This window comes from Paramisgurnus dabryanus, chromosome 13, assembly GCF_030506205.2.
Source record: "Paramisgurnus dabryanus chromosome 13, PD_genome_1.1, whole genome shotgun sequence".
NCBI classification, from domain to species: domain Eukaryota; kingdom Metazoa; phylum Chordata; class Actinopteri; order Cypriniformes; family Cobitidae; genus Paramisgurnus; species Paramisgurnus dabryanus.
In genome coordinates, this window is record NC_133349.1 from 7,551,912 (window position 1) to 7,567,121 (window position 15,210).

General features: G+C 38.0%; 1 protein-coding gene across 2 annotated transcripts; it reads left to right on the plus strand.

Annotated features, from left to right (window-relative positions):
* The first annotated feature begins 2,833 nt into the window (after positions 1-2,833).
* Positions 2,834-5,562, plus strand: txnipb (thioredoxin interacting protein b). Of its 2 annotated transcripts, none has more exons than XM_065298677.2 (6): positions 2,834-3,595; positions 3,718-3,793; positions 3,891-4,038; positions 4,122-4,481; positions 4,569-4,868; positions 4,963-5,562. In XM_065298677.2, exons 1-6 carry the CDS (start codon positions 3,340-3,342, stop codon positions 4,966-4,968), a joined length of 1,146 nt encoding a protein of 381 aa, XP_065154749.1. In that variant the 5' UTR covers positions 2,834-3,339; the 3' UTR covers positions 4,969-5,562. The 2 variants fall into 2 exon arrangements, with proteins under 2 accessions (XP_065154749.1, XP_065154748.1); XM_065298676.2 differs by having other exon boundaries at positions 2,936-3,595; positions 4,960-5,562.
* The last annotated feature ends 9,648 nt before the right edge of the window (positions 5,563-15,210 follow it).

Sequence of the window (15,210 nt, forward strand, 5' to 3'; positions counted from 1 at the left end):
GCTGCGAGCCGGTTGGTTGCTGTGGTAATGTCCCGCCTTTCCTCCACTGTGATTGGGCGGCCGTGTGAGAACTGACATCGACAAGCGGAGCTTTTCTCCCCAAGTTGAATCTCTTTCAACTCTCGACGCTCAGCGCCGAGCGCGGAAAAACCGCCGAGCGCCAGTTTTCAGCGCGGAAAAAACCCGCTAGCTGCTGGCTTATTTGAAAAACGCAGAGCTTCCATTGGAAACAATTGAAAACATGCGCCGGCTGCGGGCGTAAAAGTTTTGGTGTACACAACCCCTTAATGCTATATTCTAGCGTTAGGCTAAAGTTCTACTATTGATGTTACAGTTACGTTTTGCAAGTCCATACTGAAAAAAAAAAACGTACCACTCAGAAACATCCATTTTCAATCTCCAAACAATTGATTATTCCTTAAAATCTGTATTTTCGTCTGATACAGGCTCAAACATAAGGTCTGTTTACACATACACACACAGAGAGCTACTGAACTGAACTGCTATGAGACACAGCCAATCAGAGCAAAGTTCAACATTATTATTCATGACTCTTTCAAATAAGGTAATAATAAGGGGTGTGACGAGACACTTATTCCACGAGATGAGACAAGACATGAGATTTTGTTTACGAGAACGAGAAGAGATTTTAACACTTTTGAAGAAATCATCGATGATAAAATATATGAAAGGAAAAGTGAAATCACAATTTTCAAATGTTTTAACTAATCTAGCATTGTCCCTAACAATTATTTTGGTAATTGATAATGAAGTAATTAAATGTTTTTGGTTAATGAAAATAGACCCAAGTGAGAAATAATCTTTAAAATGACATAATAATGACAATGCAATAATAATTGGTTTAAATAAAGTATCAAAACATATGATTTAACTAAACAAAACATTAAAGCCCCCCTATCCTAGAAAAGGCACTTTTAAATGTTTTTCTAGCAGAAAATGAGTTGCCAGTGTGTGTGTGGAAACACAAATCCATCAATTCTTCTTTGTGTAATCTCCTTTTAGCCGCAACAGTGACACAAAACAGGCTGTTGGGCATCCCCTATTAATGTGATGTTACATTGATTAGACCCCACCCATGACCGCTCACAGACTCCACCTTATGAGCGCATATTTCAACCTTCTGCCAGAGACACATGTTTTGGTGTAGTCAAAAGAGCACTTAGTTTGCATTACTTCGACCTCGGCGCACAGTTACATCATCACTCCTAAATACTCCCTCTCTCGCTCAAACTTTTATCAATATTACTGCACCCGAGGTCAAAGTGCTGCAACTAAGTTGCTTAAAAAATCGCCACATTTTATTTTGTGCCACCATATTAGTCTTTAAATAGGGAAAACATGGAAGTTTCTAAATTCATCCCTGTTTGGATCCTAAGGAATGAATGGGGCTAGGCTAAATGCTAAAACATTAATGACGCTCTGTACAAAGATTAAGTCCACGCATTGAATAAAGATAGGTATGTGTTAATTTGTTAAGTTGAGGTAAGAACATAGTAAAATATTGAAAAACGGTGGTGTTTTCCTTTAATATGCAGCCTATGTAATAAAAACCAGCATTGTGTATTATAGCAAATGCCTGCAGAGGGCACTAGCGGACTCACGGATGTTATCTTTACTTTTACTTTAGATTAAGAAAATGCTTACTTTTATCCAAACAATGTTTAAATTTATTTAAATCTTTAATATTTGTCCAATTGTTTACAATAGAAATGATACAGCACTGTACATTCTTGAGCAAGAACATATTAAATCATGTAAATGCAGAGTGAGGGTTTAATCTGCTGAGACACTGATCAACAAACACAACGCCTCTCAGATTTTATATAAGTTCCCAAACGAACATTATTGGAAGTCCAATCAAAACTAAACACACTAAAAGACAGAATATACAGTAATGCGTGCAGGTTTTGCCACAAATTCAACGTTATGCTGATTCCAGGAGACAGCATTTCACCTCCACAAGAAATCTTGTGACATAATTAATCTCATCACATACCTAATACTAAAAGATAATTTTATTCTAAGGGAAATCCTAGCGTTTTAAATAAACACGTAAAACTGTCTCTGGATAATTTGCACTTATTTAATTAAAGCCACATACCTTCTATATAGATCAGAAAATGATTAAAATGCAATTCATATTATTTCAATGCATTTTTAGGCACCTTTAAAGTAAAAATCTAAAATATTTTCACATATCAGTGGTTTATAATGGGCTATCATGTGTTATCAATGAGCATTGATGACAGCAACACCAGAGACAGACCATGCTAAATCACCATTATCACCAAAAAACATTCATTTTAAAAATAATTTGGTGCTCAATTGGCTTTGTGTTAAAAGTGTTAAAGGTATAGATTCTCATGGTTGTATGATCTATAACTGTTTTACAGTATAAGTAGTAGTGTTTTATCAACAGTGACAGATTCTGAGATACTTCACACTTTTATAGAAGTGATGGATGGTGTTCATTTGGCCTTAAACGTACGGTTCACCAGTGTTATGTTTGTATAATGCATGAGAACCCTTACAGCTTTGGTCCGGGTCCATAATGGAGGGTGTCCTTTCCTCAGACAAGCTCATAAATCTGAAGATAAAGGGTGTCTTGTGATCAGAAGAGTGATGCCAGAATGAATAAGGTGTGCAGCTGTTTGTGCATTTACTCTTGGTGATTAATGGGGTATATAACCGGACTCCAACTCAACTTTCTGTAGTGGGTTGCAGTTTGGTTGGGTGTTGGATCGGTCAGGAGATGGCAGTGCCCATCCAGTCAGAAATGACTCAAAGCCCTAAATACAGCTCAACAACAAACCTTTATTTTAAGACCGCAATTATCTCTCTTTGTCAACGTGCCATACGTGAGTTTCCATTGCAAACATTGTTTTGAAGCATGACAAACGTGTGGCTCCAGTGTGCATTTACGCCCCACCCCTGCTCCATATAATTAGCCAACCTCCTCGAACGCCCACTGCCACATACCCACGAGCTGTCCACGCGCTGTGGTCGGGTGCCCATTGGCCCGAATGGACGCGAACGGCCCGTGCATCCTATGAGAGAGACGCCCGTGTGGCGATCCACGGGGCGCATGTGAGTGCCCTGCACCGATGCCCATATGCGTTTCCAAGTAACATCAGAACGGCGTGTGAAGTAGCCTATATAACCACCCACTCCTACTCGGTGTTTACCGACAGAGCAGACTCAAAAACAACTGATAGGGAGTAATAATAAAAAACGAGACAATAACGTCACCATATTTTGGAGAGCTTTACGCACAGAACATTTCTAGTAGTATTATTTCAATTGTTATCGTTAAGAGAAATGGGGGTGTTGACAAAGAAACCCAAAACCTTAGAGGTTCGTCTTAATGACCCGAACAAGCTCGTGTACAGTAGCGGAGATAAAGTGGCTGGACGGGTAATTGTAGAGGTATCGGAGATAACGCGCGTCTCCGCCGTCAGGCTGTTCGGTATCGGATGCGCAAAGGTCGAGTATACCAAAGGAAAGCAAAGATGCAAACAGGAAATCGACTACCTGAAGTACGAGGAAGTTCTTCACCTTGATCATCATCCTACCGGTAAGAACCAAGTTTTTTTTTTTTTTTGCTTAATCTGACTGCGCAAAATGGTGCCAATTTGCATTAAGATAGGGTGGAGCAATGCAAAAGGTGTTTCTTATATTACAATCTCCCCAACACAGATGCAGATGGCTCTATCACTCTCAGGGCTGGAAACAGATATGAATTCATGTTTGGATTTGAGCTTCCACAGGCAGGGTGAGTATCTTGCACCTGTACATTACAAATACGGTAATGCAAAAATGTATGTGTACATAATCTTTAATGCAAGATCTTTTCACTACTTTCACTACAGGTGCTTAGTTTCCTCGTATGCTGGAAAGTTCGGCTCAGTTTTTTACTATGTGAAGGCGGTCATAGAAAAATCAGGCCACCCGTATGCAGAATGCAAGCAAAATTTTGAGGTGGAGGAACCGATTGATGTGAACACCCAAGAACTGATGGTGAGTAATTGCAGAGGAGTCTTATTTGCAATGGATGTGATTGAACCATTCAGCCTCTCATGATGTTATCCGCATCCTATCAGACTCCAGTTACAGGTGCAAAAGAGAAGAAAGTCACCTGTATGTTTATTCCCGACGGCAGCGTTTCTATAGCCGCCCGCATTGACCGCAAGGGTTACTGCGAGGGAGAAGACATCACCATCAATGCAAAGTTCGAAAACACCTGTTCTCGCATCATCATTCCTAAAGCAGCCATCATAGCCAAGCATATTTATCTGGCGAACGGGCGCACCAAGGTACTCAACGAGAAACTCACTTCGGTCAGGGGCAACCACATCATCTCCGGCATGTGTGACATGTGGCAGGGTAGAGCCCTTCGCGTGCCCAAGCTCAAGCCCACTATCTTAGGCTGCGACATCATCCATGTCGACTACAGTCTGAGGGTGAGTTAATAAATATGTCTGATATGATCTCCGCTGGCACATGTAGAGTCCATATTTAACCTCTCCCTTTTTCTTTCCATGGGGCAGATCTATGTGCACATCCCAGGCAGCGAGAAGCTTATCCTTGAACTACCTCTGATCATCGGGACGATCCCCTACAACGGCCTGAACAGTCGAACCAGCAGCATGAGCAGTCAGGTCGCCAGTGGCACCTCCAGCACCTGCATCTCCATCCCATCCTTTCCTCCCAGCTACAGCGAGATCTCCCGGGACAGCCGCATGGACAGCTCCTTCATTCCACTCCTGGATGATTATGATGAAGATGATAGTCCTATCTTCATGCACATGGGCGGGCTCGATCTACCCCCTCCTCCAGCATACACTGAGGTACACACAAACACACACACATATATAAACACATCCAATACTCTAGCTGAGGAGATTGCATTAAGGATTGCTTTTGCTTCTGATCATACAGCAGGATTGAAGCTTCAGATCCCGGGATGCAGAAGAATGCTGCTAGACGACCATGCATGCTTTACTTCGGAGCTGTGGAATATGAATTGGTGCTGCACCCCAAGTCCTGGTGGTTTGGTGGTCCTAAATTTGTTTTTCTCCTCAGAACAGCTTTACTGATGTAAGAATAAAAGAAAATGACCACTCATCGTGTATAATATTGTGGATCCTCAGCATCTGAGAGAGATTTGCGTGAAGTTTTGCCATATTGGTAGAATATTTTGTTGTTAATGCTGTTCCAAATTGGAAAGTGAAGTGGTTTTCCTGAGTACTTTTAGTAAATGGAAACATTGTATGAATAGAGAGATTTTTGTATTGAAATAATATTAAACATGGTTTTTAACATGATAACAACAGTTATGATATTTGCAATGTCTTTTATTGCAGTTTTAATCTATCGTTGCAGTGCATATATTTATGATTTGATTTTGAAATCAGAATATTTGTATAGAATATAAATAGAATTTAATTAATCCCATTCAATTTTGATTGTTATCTGAATTTTGTATTTTGTATTTGTCATAATATTTACAATGCATAAAATAAAATATTTGAAATAATCAAACGCAATGAAGTGTAATTCTATCTATCTATCTATCTATCTATCTATCTATCTATCTATCTATCTATCTATCTATCTATCTATCTATCTATCTATCTATCTATCTATCTATCTATCTATCTATCTATCTATCTATCTATCTATCTATAAAAAGGTTCTTTTGATTATAAAAAGATATGAAAAAAATCTTTCTCTATAGTGTACTTGAGTTTGTAATACGAAACATCTGTTGTGTAAGTAGATCAGGTCAGAGTTCAGGGTAGCTCTGTTTCTGTTTCAACTCTTTAGCTTCTGTTTGGTGGTAAGAGGGGAAAGCAGGTGAAAGGTTGACATCAGGAGACAAAGGAATGAATTTAGCGCTATGATGAGCACCTGTTATTGTGAGTATCTGGGTGTATTTACAGGCTCTGTACAGCTGGAGAACATTCAAGAGTTGTTGATCCACTACAGCAATTTCCATTCATGGCATTTAAATGATGTAAGTAATCCAAACTGGTAAAGTGAACGTGCTGGTTATATGAAAACACACAGACACTGTGAGATCAAACTTTCTAGTTTAAATATTAAATTATCTGTTTTGATGTGGGTTTGTTGTGTGTGTTTAAATGGTTTCTGTGCAGTCATTTTGTTCAGTGATGGAATAGAAAAGTGTGTTTTTCTCATTTAATCCTTTTTCATTGCAGGTTGAACCATTTTGCATGTTCCATTCTGCACATGAAAAGTAAAACAAATCAATCAATACATAATAATTTCAAGGCCTTAGATTTTTAATTCATGTCATTAGATTTTTAATGCACACTCATAGAGTGCACCTGACTGCACCGACAGTGAAACGTGCATAAAATGATCTAAACAAATAGATATAGTTTACAGAATAAAATAATATGACCACACTCGGAGAGAGACAGCCCTGTCCTGAATCATTCGTGCTGAGCTGCATGCACCCCGGGCAGTCAGTAAAACTGGAAACCAGATAGGGTTGTTTACTCACTGTGCAGCTGTTCCTGTAAAGCAAAAGATCTGCACCTTTCTGGGACCTCCCATGTCTTTCTCGTGTACTCTCTCCATTTCCACGTAAACTTGAGCCTTGTTTAGAAATCAAAACGTGTCTTGTTTCCTCTTGTGTTTATTTATAAACCTTTATAATGTTGTGATGGAACATGCACAATTCTGTTGCATTGAATCATGTTAAACAGATTAGTCTATGATTTGCTATGTGACCCTGGGTCATCACAAAACCAGTCATAACACCAGTCATAATTTGTAGCAATAGCCAAAAATACATTGTATGGGTCAAGATTATAGATTTTTAAAATGCTAAACATCATTAGAATATTAGTAAAGATCATATTCCATGAAGATATTTTGGAAATCATATACTTTATAATTAGCAACATTTTATTAGTAACATTTTATAAATAACAACGGTATGTGTTGCTAAAGACTGCATTTGTACAACTTTAAAGGGGGATTTGTCAATATTTAGATTTTTTTGCACCCTCATATTCCAGATATTCAAATAGTTGGCCAAATATTGTCCTATCCTAACAAACCATAGATTAACGGGAATCTTATTTATTCAGCCTATTCATGATTTATTCAAGATTGCCTTTTAATTTAAAAAATGAACCTTGTTTTGTGGTCCAGGTTCGCATACAGTACATATCATGTCCATCAAACTACTGACAAATTTCAATTATCTATTTTTCACATGCTTGCAGAGAAGGGTTTACCAAAACTAAGCAACTGGGATCTTTTTCACGTTTTCTAGGCTGATAGAAGAACTGGATACCCAATTATAGCACTTAAACTTGAAAAAAGTAATGTATACTTTGTAGTGCGCAAGTTTCCTGTATACCCTTATATTGACTTTTTAGCCATGTGCATCTAACAGTTCCGCCTGTTGAACTGCACTGTAAAAATTTGTTTATTTGTTTTTATTTAATTAACTTGAAATTACAATAAATTTCATTTTTATTTCCAATGCCATAGAAGTTGCTATAAATTACAAAAATGAAGTTGAAATTACTTAAAGATAATTTAAATTCATTTTTATAAATTCATCTTTATAATTACTGTATATACTGTTATAATATTTTGACCCACATAAATATTGCAAAACACATACACTCACATAAAATATTTGATTATATGTGAGTTACATACAGTATATATTATATGGTTTGATTGAGAGACATTTTAATAGTTGATAAATATGGCATTGCTATGGAGAACCTTTTAAGTAAGTTTTTTTAAAGAGTCTTTTCTGTTGAGGTGTAAAGTAACCATCATTTTTGATTAAATAAAAATAAATAAAATATCTAGTCTATGACAGTAAATGCTACCCAAAATATGTTTCTTAGGAACACAACAACACATTATTCCGATATCTGTAAAGAATTCAAGAACATTCTAGAGGTAAAAATCATATGAGATTTTTTCATCTGTCATCTGTAATATCTGCCATGATCTAGTTGTTTGAGTTTTCATTTCTTTAGTCTAATGTAAGTGGCGTACCGGCCGTCCTGCTGACTACATAATGCAGTTACTGCCAACAGGGACCATTTGCAAATGACTGACAAGTGAGATTGCATTTCGCTGCATGTGCAAAATAAGTTTTATCTGTACAAAACAAACATGAAAGAAGTATGTAATGTTTGTAGAGTTTTTTTCTAGCTTACAGTTTTAAGACAATCTTAGGTTAATCAATAGGTTAAAGGGACAGTTCACTCCAAAAATGAAAATTCTGTCATCATTTACACACCCTCGTGTTGCTCTAAACCTGTATAAAAGAAACCATTTCTTCGTCCCGTTGAACACAAAGGAAGATATTTATAATAAAGTAGGAAACAGAAGCACCATTGACTTCCATAGTAGGAAAAATTCGACCTCAAGCGCAGTAATATTGATGAAAGTTTGAGTGAGACGGCGAGTAGTCAGGAGTTATGTTACAGTGCGCTGAGGTTGAAGTGCCGCAAAATAAGTGCTCTTTTGCCATACAATATACGTACGTGTAATTATAAGGGAACAATTTATAATATTTGGGGAATAAAGGGGTAACATCCAGGAAAAATACAAATAATATATGCAGTTAAGTACTGCGCAAGTACAGCGAATTTACAGCATACATTTCTGTAATTATAGTGTACTTATAAAGTACAAACGTATAATTTTAAGGAAACAATTTATAATATTTTGGAAACAAAGGGGTAACAAGTGCCACTTTAATTTACAGCCCGCAGATGTTGTATTTACTCTTTAAAGCAACACTATGTAGTTTCCATGTAAAATTGACTTACGGCTCCCCCATGTGGTTGAAAAGTGCAACAGTGCCTGGTATCAGACACTCTTTTGCAGGCAGGGGGAGGGGCGGGGCTGTGTGCTCTACCCTCCACCTCGACTTTCAGAGTGTGCTTGTAGCAGCTAGGAGGCTGCTCGGGTTGCAGCAGCAGTAGAACTTGTCCAGTTAAAAGTTGTTCTATCACTGAAATAATTTTAGAGACATTATTTAAAGGTTGAAAAACTACATAGTGTTGCTTTAACTACGTGAAACAAGGGGGTAACAAGTGCCACTTTAATTTAAAGCCCGCAGATTTTTTATTTACTCTGTTACTACGTGAAACAAGGGGGTAACAAGTGCCACTTTAATTTACAGCCCGCAGATGCTATACTTACTCTGTAACTACATGAAACAAGGGGGTAAAATTTTTTGACTTAGACTGTAACACCACAAAAAATTGTATATTTACACAGTAACTACAGAAAATAGTTCTAGTTTTGCTTGTTTTGTTTGAGGTAAGAACATAGTAAAATATTGAAAAACTGTGTTTTCCTTTAACACAATGATCAACAAAGCAGTAAACACACACAATTGACAGTTTAGATTCTTTATATGTCACCCTGCTTGTGAAATCCAGACCTTCAGAGTCTCAGAGTCTTAATCTCTTAAAGTTATATTTTCACAGAACGTTCTTTACATTAGATGATTTTATGTAGAAAACAACAAACCACAAAAAAAGATTTCAATGTGTACATTGTAATGTTTTTAAATGCGGCATACATGCTGAAGAAACAGCATCATCAACAATTATGAAAGCATTCATTAAGAAATTCAGAAACTTGATTCGGCTGTTTACCCATTTCGCATCTGCTCCTTTACAGAGCTCTCAAAAAAGATTTGAACCTCTCATGACTTCCTTCACGTTTTCTGTCTCTCTACTGCTATTGAACTTTAGCCTAGTTTCCTTTATCCTAATTGTATTGCATGATTGTGCAAGAACGATAATTCAAAAGTTGAAATACATCTCATAGTTCAGACAAGGCCTAAATAAATCTCTTGGTTAATTAAAACAGTTGTTTTTCCAGCATCGCTAAAGCAATTTTGGTTGAAAATGTCACGTCGACTAGAGAAGCGAAGTTGGATTCCTGGTCAGATCTGAAATTTTGGCATACAAGAACTATATGAAACATCAGAGTTACTAATGGTTAACGAAAGTACACTCTTAATCAGAAATAAAGGTACAAAAACTGTTACTAGGACAGTAGGCAGGCAGTGCAAGTCAAAATTGTTTGTGTCAACTCATGTAGATTCTATTCTTGCAAAAAATGTTGGCAGTAATAGTATCAGATTCATACCTTGAGAGTGAATGTTTATATTCACATACCATGGAATTTACATGGTACTCCAAGGTATTATCATGGTACGTGTCTAAAAGCATGATAATATCACAGTGCTGTTTTGTTAGTCTCTATTTTGTCATTACGCCAGTTATCTGTAATCTTTGGCTTCTCCAATGAAATGCGAGTAGAGTTCGGGATGTCCTGCTGACTAATGCTGACTATTCCCAACAGAGTTTGTGGGACTCTCCGATTTGATTGACAAGTGCAGCATGGGCCTTGATTTTGCATTACATAGTGTGGTCTAGAATCCAGAGCATTTCATTAAAAAATGCATTGTAATGATGATGTCAGTGGGGCATTAAAAGCCTATAGCTGGACCAAAGCAGTGTCATAGACAAGAATATATATCACTTAAGTAATAATCAAAGTCTTGCTTTATGAACTGCCAAAGATAAGTAAGCTGTTATTAATGTCACTCATAACACCTTAGCAACCGCATAGCAATGTGTTAAACAACCCATTAGCATCCTGCATCATGGTGCCAATGTTTTATGTGGGAACATAAACAGTTTCCTACATTTAAAATCTAATCTCATGTGGATATGTACAGACTCAGCTTATTCTGGTTTTACACCGTCTAGATAGAGGTCTATTAACGGTGAATGGCCTTGTTAGATGACTGATCATGGTATTTAGAGATCATCAGTCATTCACGGACAGACAAATGAATAGACAGACAGGCACAGTAAACTCCAGCAATGACCTTTTCACCAAAAGGTTTGCCTAAAACTATATCAGCCTAATGTTGTTTAAACAAGAGCTTATGTGAATGATAGAATTGGCTTTAAAGGACAGGATAGTCTTTACAGGGTTCTTAGCGTGAAAATCTGACTTTTTCCATGTTTAAGTGCTATAATTGGGTCTCCAGTGCTTCCATAGAAAACGTGAATAGAACAACCCAGTAACTTAGTTTTGGTAAGCCATTCTATGCAGGCATGTGAAAAAAAAGGTAGTTCAGATTTCGTCTGTTTTGTGAGGTAGGTAGCAAGGCCAATTACAATAATACTGCCCCTTAATTGGCACTATCCAACCACGACACTGCCATTTAGTGCAGAAAGAAAGAAAGAGAGAGAGAAAATAATTGAAAGCACAATTGAGTTTCAATTGCAACAAACCACCATCATTGCGATCAGTGTTTGCATATCATCAGCTCATTTGCATTTTAAAGGTGACATAGAATGATTGAACGGGGTATTTATCCTTGTTCTGTGATGTGACAAAATTTTTTTGTTTGGGTCTGTAATGCCTTAGAAGCTTCCTAAAACCTCTCTCAGATAGCTCTATTAGGATGGGGGATTTTAAACAAGTGGTTTTGCACCTATTTGGCTCCCCCTACTGGCTTAACTTGCAATCTCATTACTAATTGGCTGACTTTTCTGCCACTCAAAAAATGTAGCCAATTATTTTAAAGTGGAGGGGCAGTCAGATGCCTGTGATGTCATAAGCATCAGCTTTTCAGATTGGGCCGTTTTCTGGCAGACATTTCTAAAAGAGGAATTTCTATGAGACTGAGATTTTTTGTATGTTCGTGAATGCGGGTAGACTACCATTATTCAACAAAGACAATGTAAAAATGGTTTTTCATTCTCTGTCCCCTTTAACTCTTTCCCCGCCATTGACGAGATATCTCGTCAATTAAGAGAAAACGCTTCCCCGCCAATGACAAGATTTTACGTCTTTCCGCAATACCGCTATTATCCACCAGGTGGCGCCCTTCCGCAACTTTTTAAAACCGGAAGTATTGCCCTATGGCAAGCTGCTGCATGTCCGTGTCTGTTTTAAAGATCGCTCTGAATCGGATCTCTATGAAAAGTCCGTCATAAAAATGGAATTATCTCTAGCTTTTTGCTCAAAATATGGTGTTTTTGCAAAAACCTACCCATATTCTAAAGCTGATTGCAAAAGAACCACTTAAGGTAGGATGAAACGTTTTTTTTTTGTTTGAAAGCAGAGGGTCTGTTCTTTCATTTGATATATTGTATGTTTATATATTTAAAGAAGAACATTTTCTGGAAGTTATTAAACTTTGGTGAAAATCATGAAAAACGCTGGCGCTGGCTGGCAACTTTTTTTAAAAACGCTAGCGGTGAAAGAGTTAAAGGACACACCCAAAACAGCGCATTTTTGCTCAGGCCTACAAAGTGGCAATTTTAACATGCTATAATTAAATATCTGTGGGGTATTTTGAGCTAAAACTTCGCATAAGCACTCAGGGGACACCAAAGACTTATTTTAAATCTTTAAAAAAAATCTCATAATATGACCTTTAACAAGTAGGCTATTGGGTGTCATACATTACTCATGGTGTAAAGTAAGTATTTGACTTTAAAATTTGTCCAGTATCTGTACTTTATAAAAGTGTTTATGCATTTTTAAGCTTATTTTTTAGTTATTTAATTACAGGTAGCCTACTTATAACAGTGTCCAAAAATGGCTCCTAGCTGCAGAGACGTCATACCTATTCAAACTGAGAGGGCACGTGCCCGTCTACTAATCTGTTTAATATGCACAATATTATCAGCATCCTCATCACTTTTTGAAGATTTTCGCCCTTTAGACAATGTTATAGTACGGATCATGTCAGACAATACATTCAGGCTTCATCCAGGCGGCCGCGGCAGGTGAAACAGCGCCGTCGCAGATGTCATCAGCATTTGTTTGCGCGATCTCGGCCTTGGCCTTGCTGCTGCTGGAGCATTTAGTTACATGAGGAATTAAAACCTCGTCAGAAATGTTTACAACACTTCCAAAATTCAGTAAGGTAATGTGCAATTCAACCTCGCTGTGTACAAAGTATGTGACAGTCTCGACATTTTATTTGCGCGGAAACACGCGCTCACATATTATTATGAGATCAAATTTACTACAAAAATGTGTTCCTCAAATATTTTTATCGAAATATATTTTTTACGTTTTTTAAAAATTGCACGTAACTTGAAATTTAAAAATGAACGAAAAGTGTAGTTTACAGCATTATTGTTTTTGCAGCGCTGAACATTACAATCGATCACGTGACTTGTTGTGGTTGTCGTCACTGTTTTGATATGCACTTAACAAAATACAAAAACAAGAAAATAAACCAAGATTAATTAACACAAGACAATCAAACAAATACCTCAGAGTAAAAACAAGAACTCATATATATTATATGTGCGGTGATATGAATCCTAATGAAGAGTTTACCCTGCAATCTCAGACCTCAAGTGTCCAATCTTCCTAGAAAGATGCATGTGTGCGTGGACAGAGTGTTCGGTGTATGAAACTCAATTATCCACCCTCCTGTGGAGGACAGGACATGGTGAAAATTGTTATGGAGGGTCTCCTTGGGTTGCTTGTCTTTTCAGTACACGATCACCACAGGCCTTCCAGACTTTGTGGCGCATCCTAATTACCCGGAGATGAAGGACAAGGACATCTCCTTGCCTCCTTTAGTCAGGATAGCTGCATGGTGTGATTGTGCATTTGTGTTACTTTATCTTGAAAGGATCCTATTCGCCCTGCTGTGAGAGCACAGGGTCTGGTAGACATGTACTTTCAACTCACATACATGTGGCCAGATGTGTTTTTGTAGCTCACCTGGTAGAGCATTGCGCTTGCAACTCCTACCCAACACTTGAATTTAAAAGACTTTAGATTTGAATTGTCTGCTGGTTTCTGTTCAGGGTGTCTGCAGTAAGTGTCACCAGATCTCCTTCTTTGACTAGTTCACGCTCCGCCCTACTTTCAGCCGTCTCTGGATGCTGTAATCTTCCACTGGACACAAGCTGCTCTCCACTTCCTTGAAAGGAAGCTCATATTTATTCCTGGAAGAATTCCTTTGCCTTTCCACCATTATAGCTCATGCGAGTGAATCGTTGTCAGAAAAACTCTCCAACCAGCAGTGTCTTAGACCTTGATCATGGCAGGAGGAATAATATTTTTTTCTGGTCATTTTTCTTAAAGGTGCCATTTGTAATAATTGAGGTAAAAGATTTTTAAAAATTAGTTACACGCATCAAAAGAATGAGAAGAAATAAGGGCAAAGATGTCATTAAAAAAATGACAAGGTATAGTGCTGCAGAAATATCAATCTGAATTAGCATGCTAAATTACTAGCTACAGCCCGACTGGTGTTGTAATACCAGTTTCGACCATGGGAGGCGGTATGCGGGCCACGCACATAACCGCCAGCCAAACTGCAATACACGAATAAGTGGGAGTACAGCCCTCTACTAGTACCGCTGCGTCTGAAAACTAAGGCAGCTGACTTGTTGATTTAAGATTTATGAATGCAGCTCAGAGAAATGCAATTCGGACAGCCATGGATTCGGACATGCCTTGATGCATTCCTGCCTTGCAATAGGGGTTTCGGACGTATTTCAGTTCAGGGAAGAGAGCGGAAGAATGGCTAAAGCAAGAGACATTTACCACTACCACAAACATTTGCTGCAGGGAACAACGCGCTCGGAATCACAAATAAAATATGATAAATAAAGTAACCGAACCAGAGTAAATACTGGCACTGCTTTTCATCGCTGGAGACAACTAATGAACATGAAAGAAATGAGGTTCGACTCCGAAATGACAACTTTTCTTTTCGATTGGTAAGTAAGATGCTGTTAGTATTTCGCTAGAAGTTCACTTATAATAGGCATTGCCATAACCTATGCTCAGCTTGTACATGAACTACGGCTTTGTGCAGTAAATGTGGCTCCATCTGAAAGCAGCTGATGGCGATTCACTTTTAATCAATAAACCGGCTTCACTGACGAGAAGCGTAATGACTATCGCATGCAAATTATTGCGCATCCTTAGCTGTTAACGTTTAATAGTTGGCTCTACCCACGGATCCGATCCGGTTTTCACCCGTTATCTACCAAGCTGATGCTAAAATGTAACATTAGCTAAGAAGCTTGAAATGTCTTCGATTATAATGAACACCAAATGGACGCACGAAACGTAGCGGAAAACATTGCAATTTTAATGAGACAG

What these genes read in the sequence shown, in the direction of transcription:
- txnipb (XM_065298676.2), top strand. Translation starts at nt 3,340, where the DNA reads ATGGGGGTGTTGACAAAGAAACCCAAAACCTTAGAGGTTCGTCTTAAT. An exon ending in CCTTGATCATCATCCTACCG is followed by an intron (nt 3,596 to 3,717) that starts GTAAGAACCAAG and finishes TCCCCAACACAG; the next exon opens with ATGCAGATGGCTCTATCACT. An exon ending in TTTGAGCTTCCACAGGCAGG is followed by an intron (nt 3,794 to 3,890) that starts GTGAGTATCTTG and finishes CTTTCACTACAG; the next exon opens with GTGCTTAGTTTCCTCGTATG.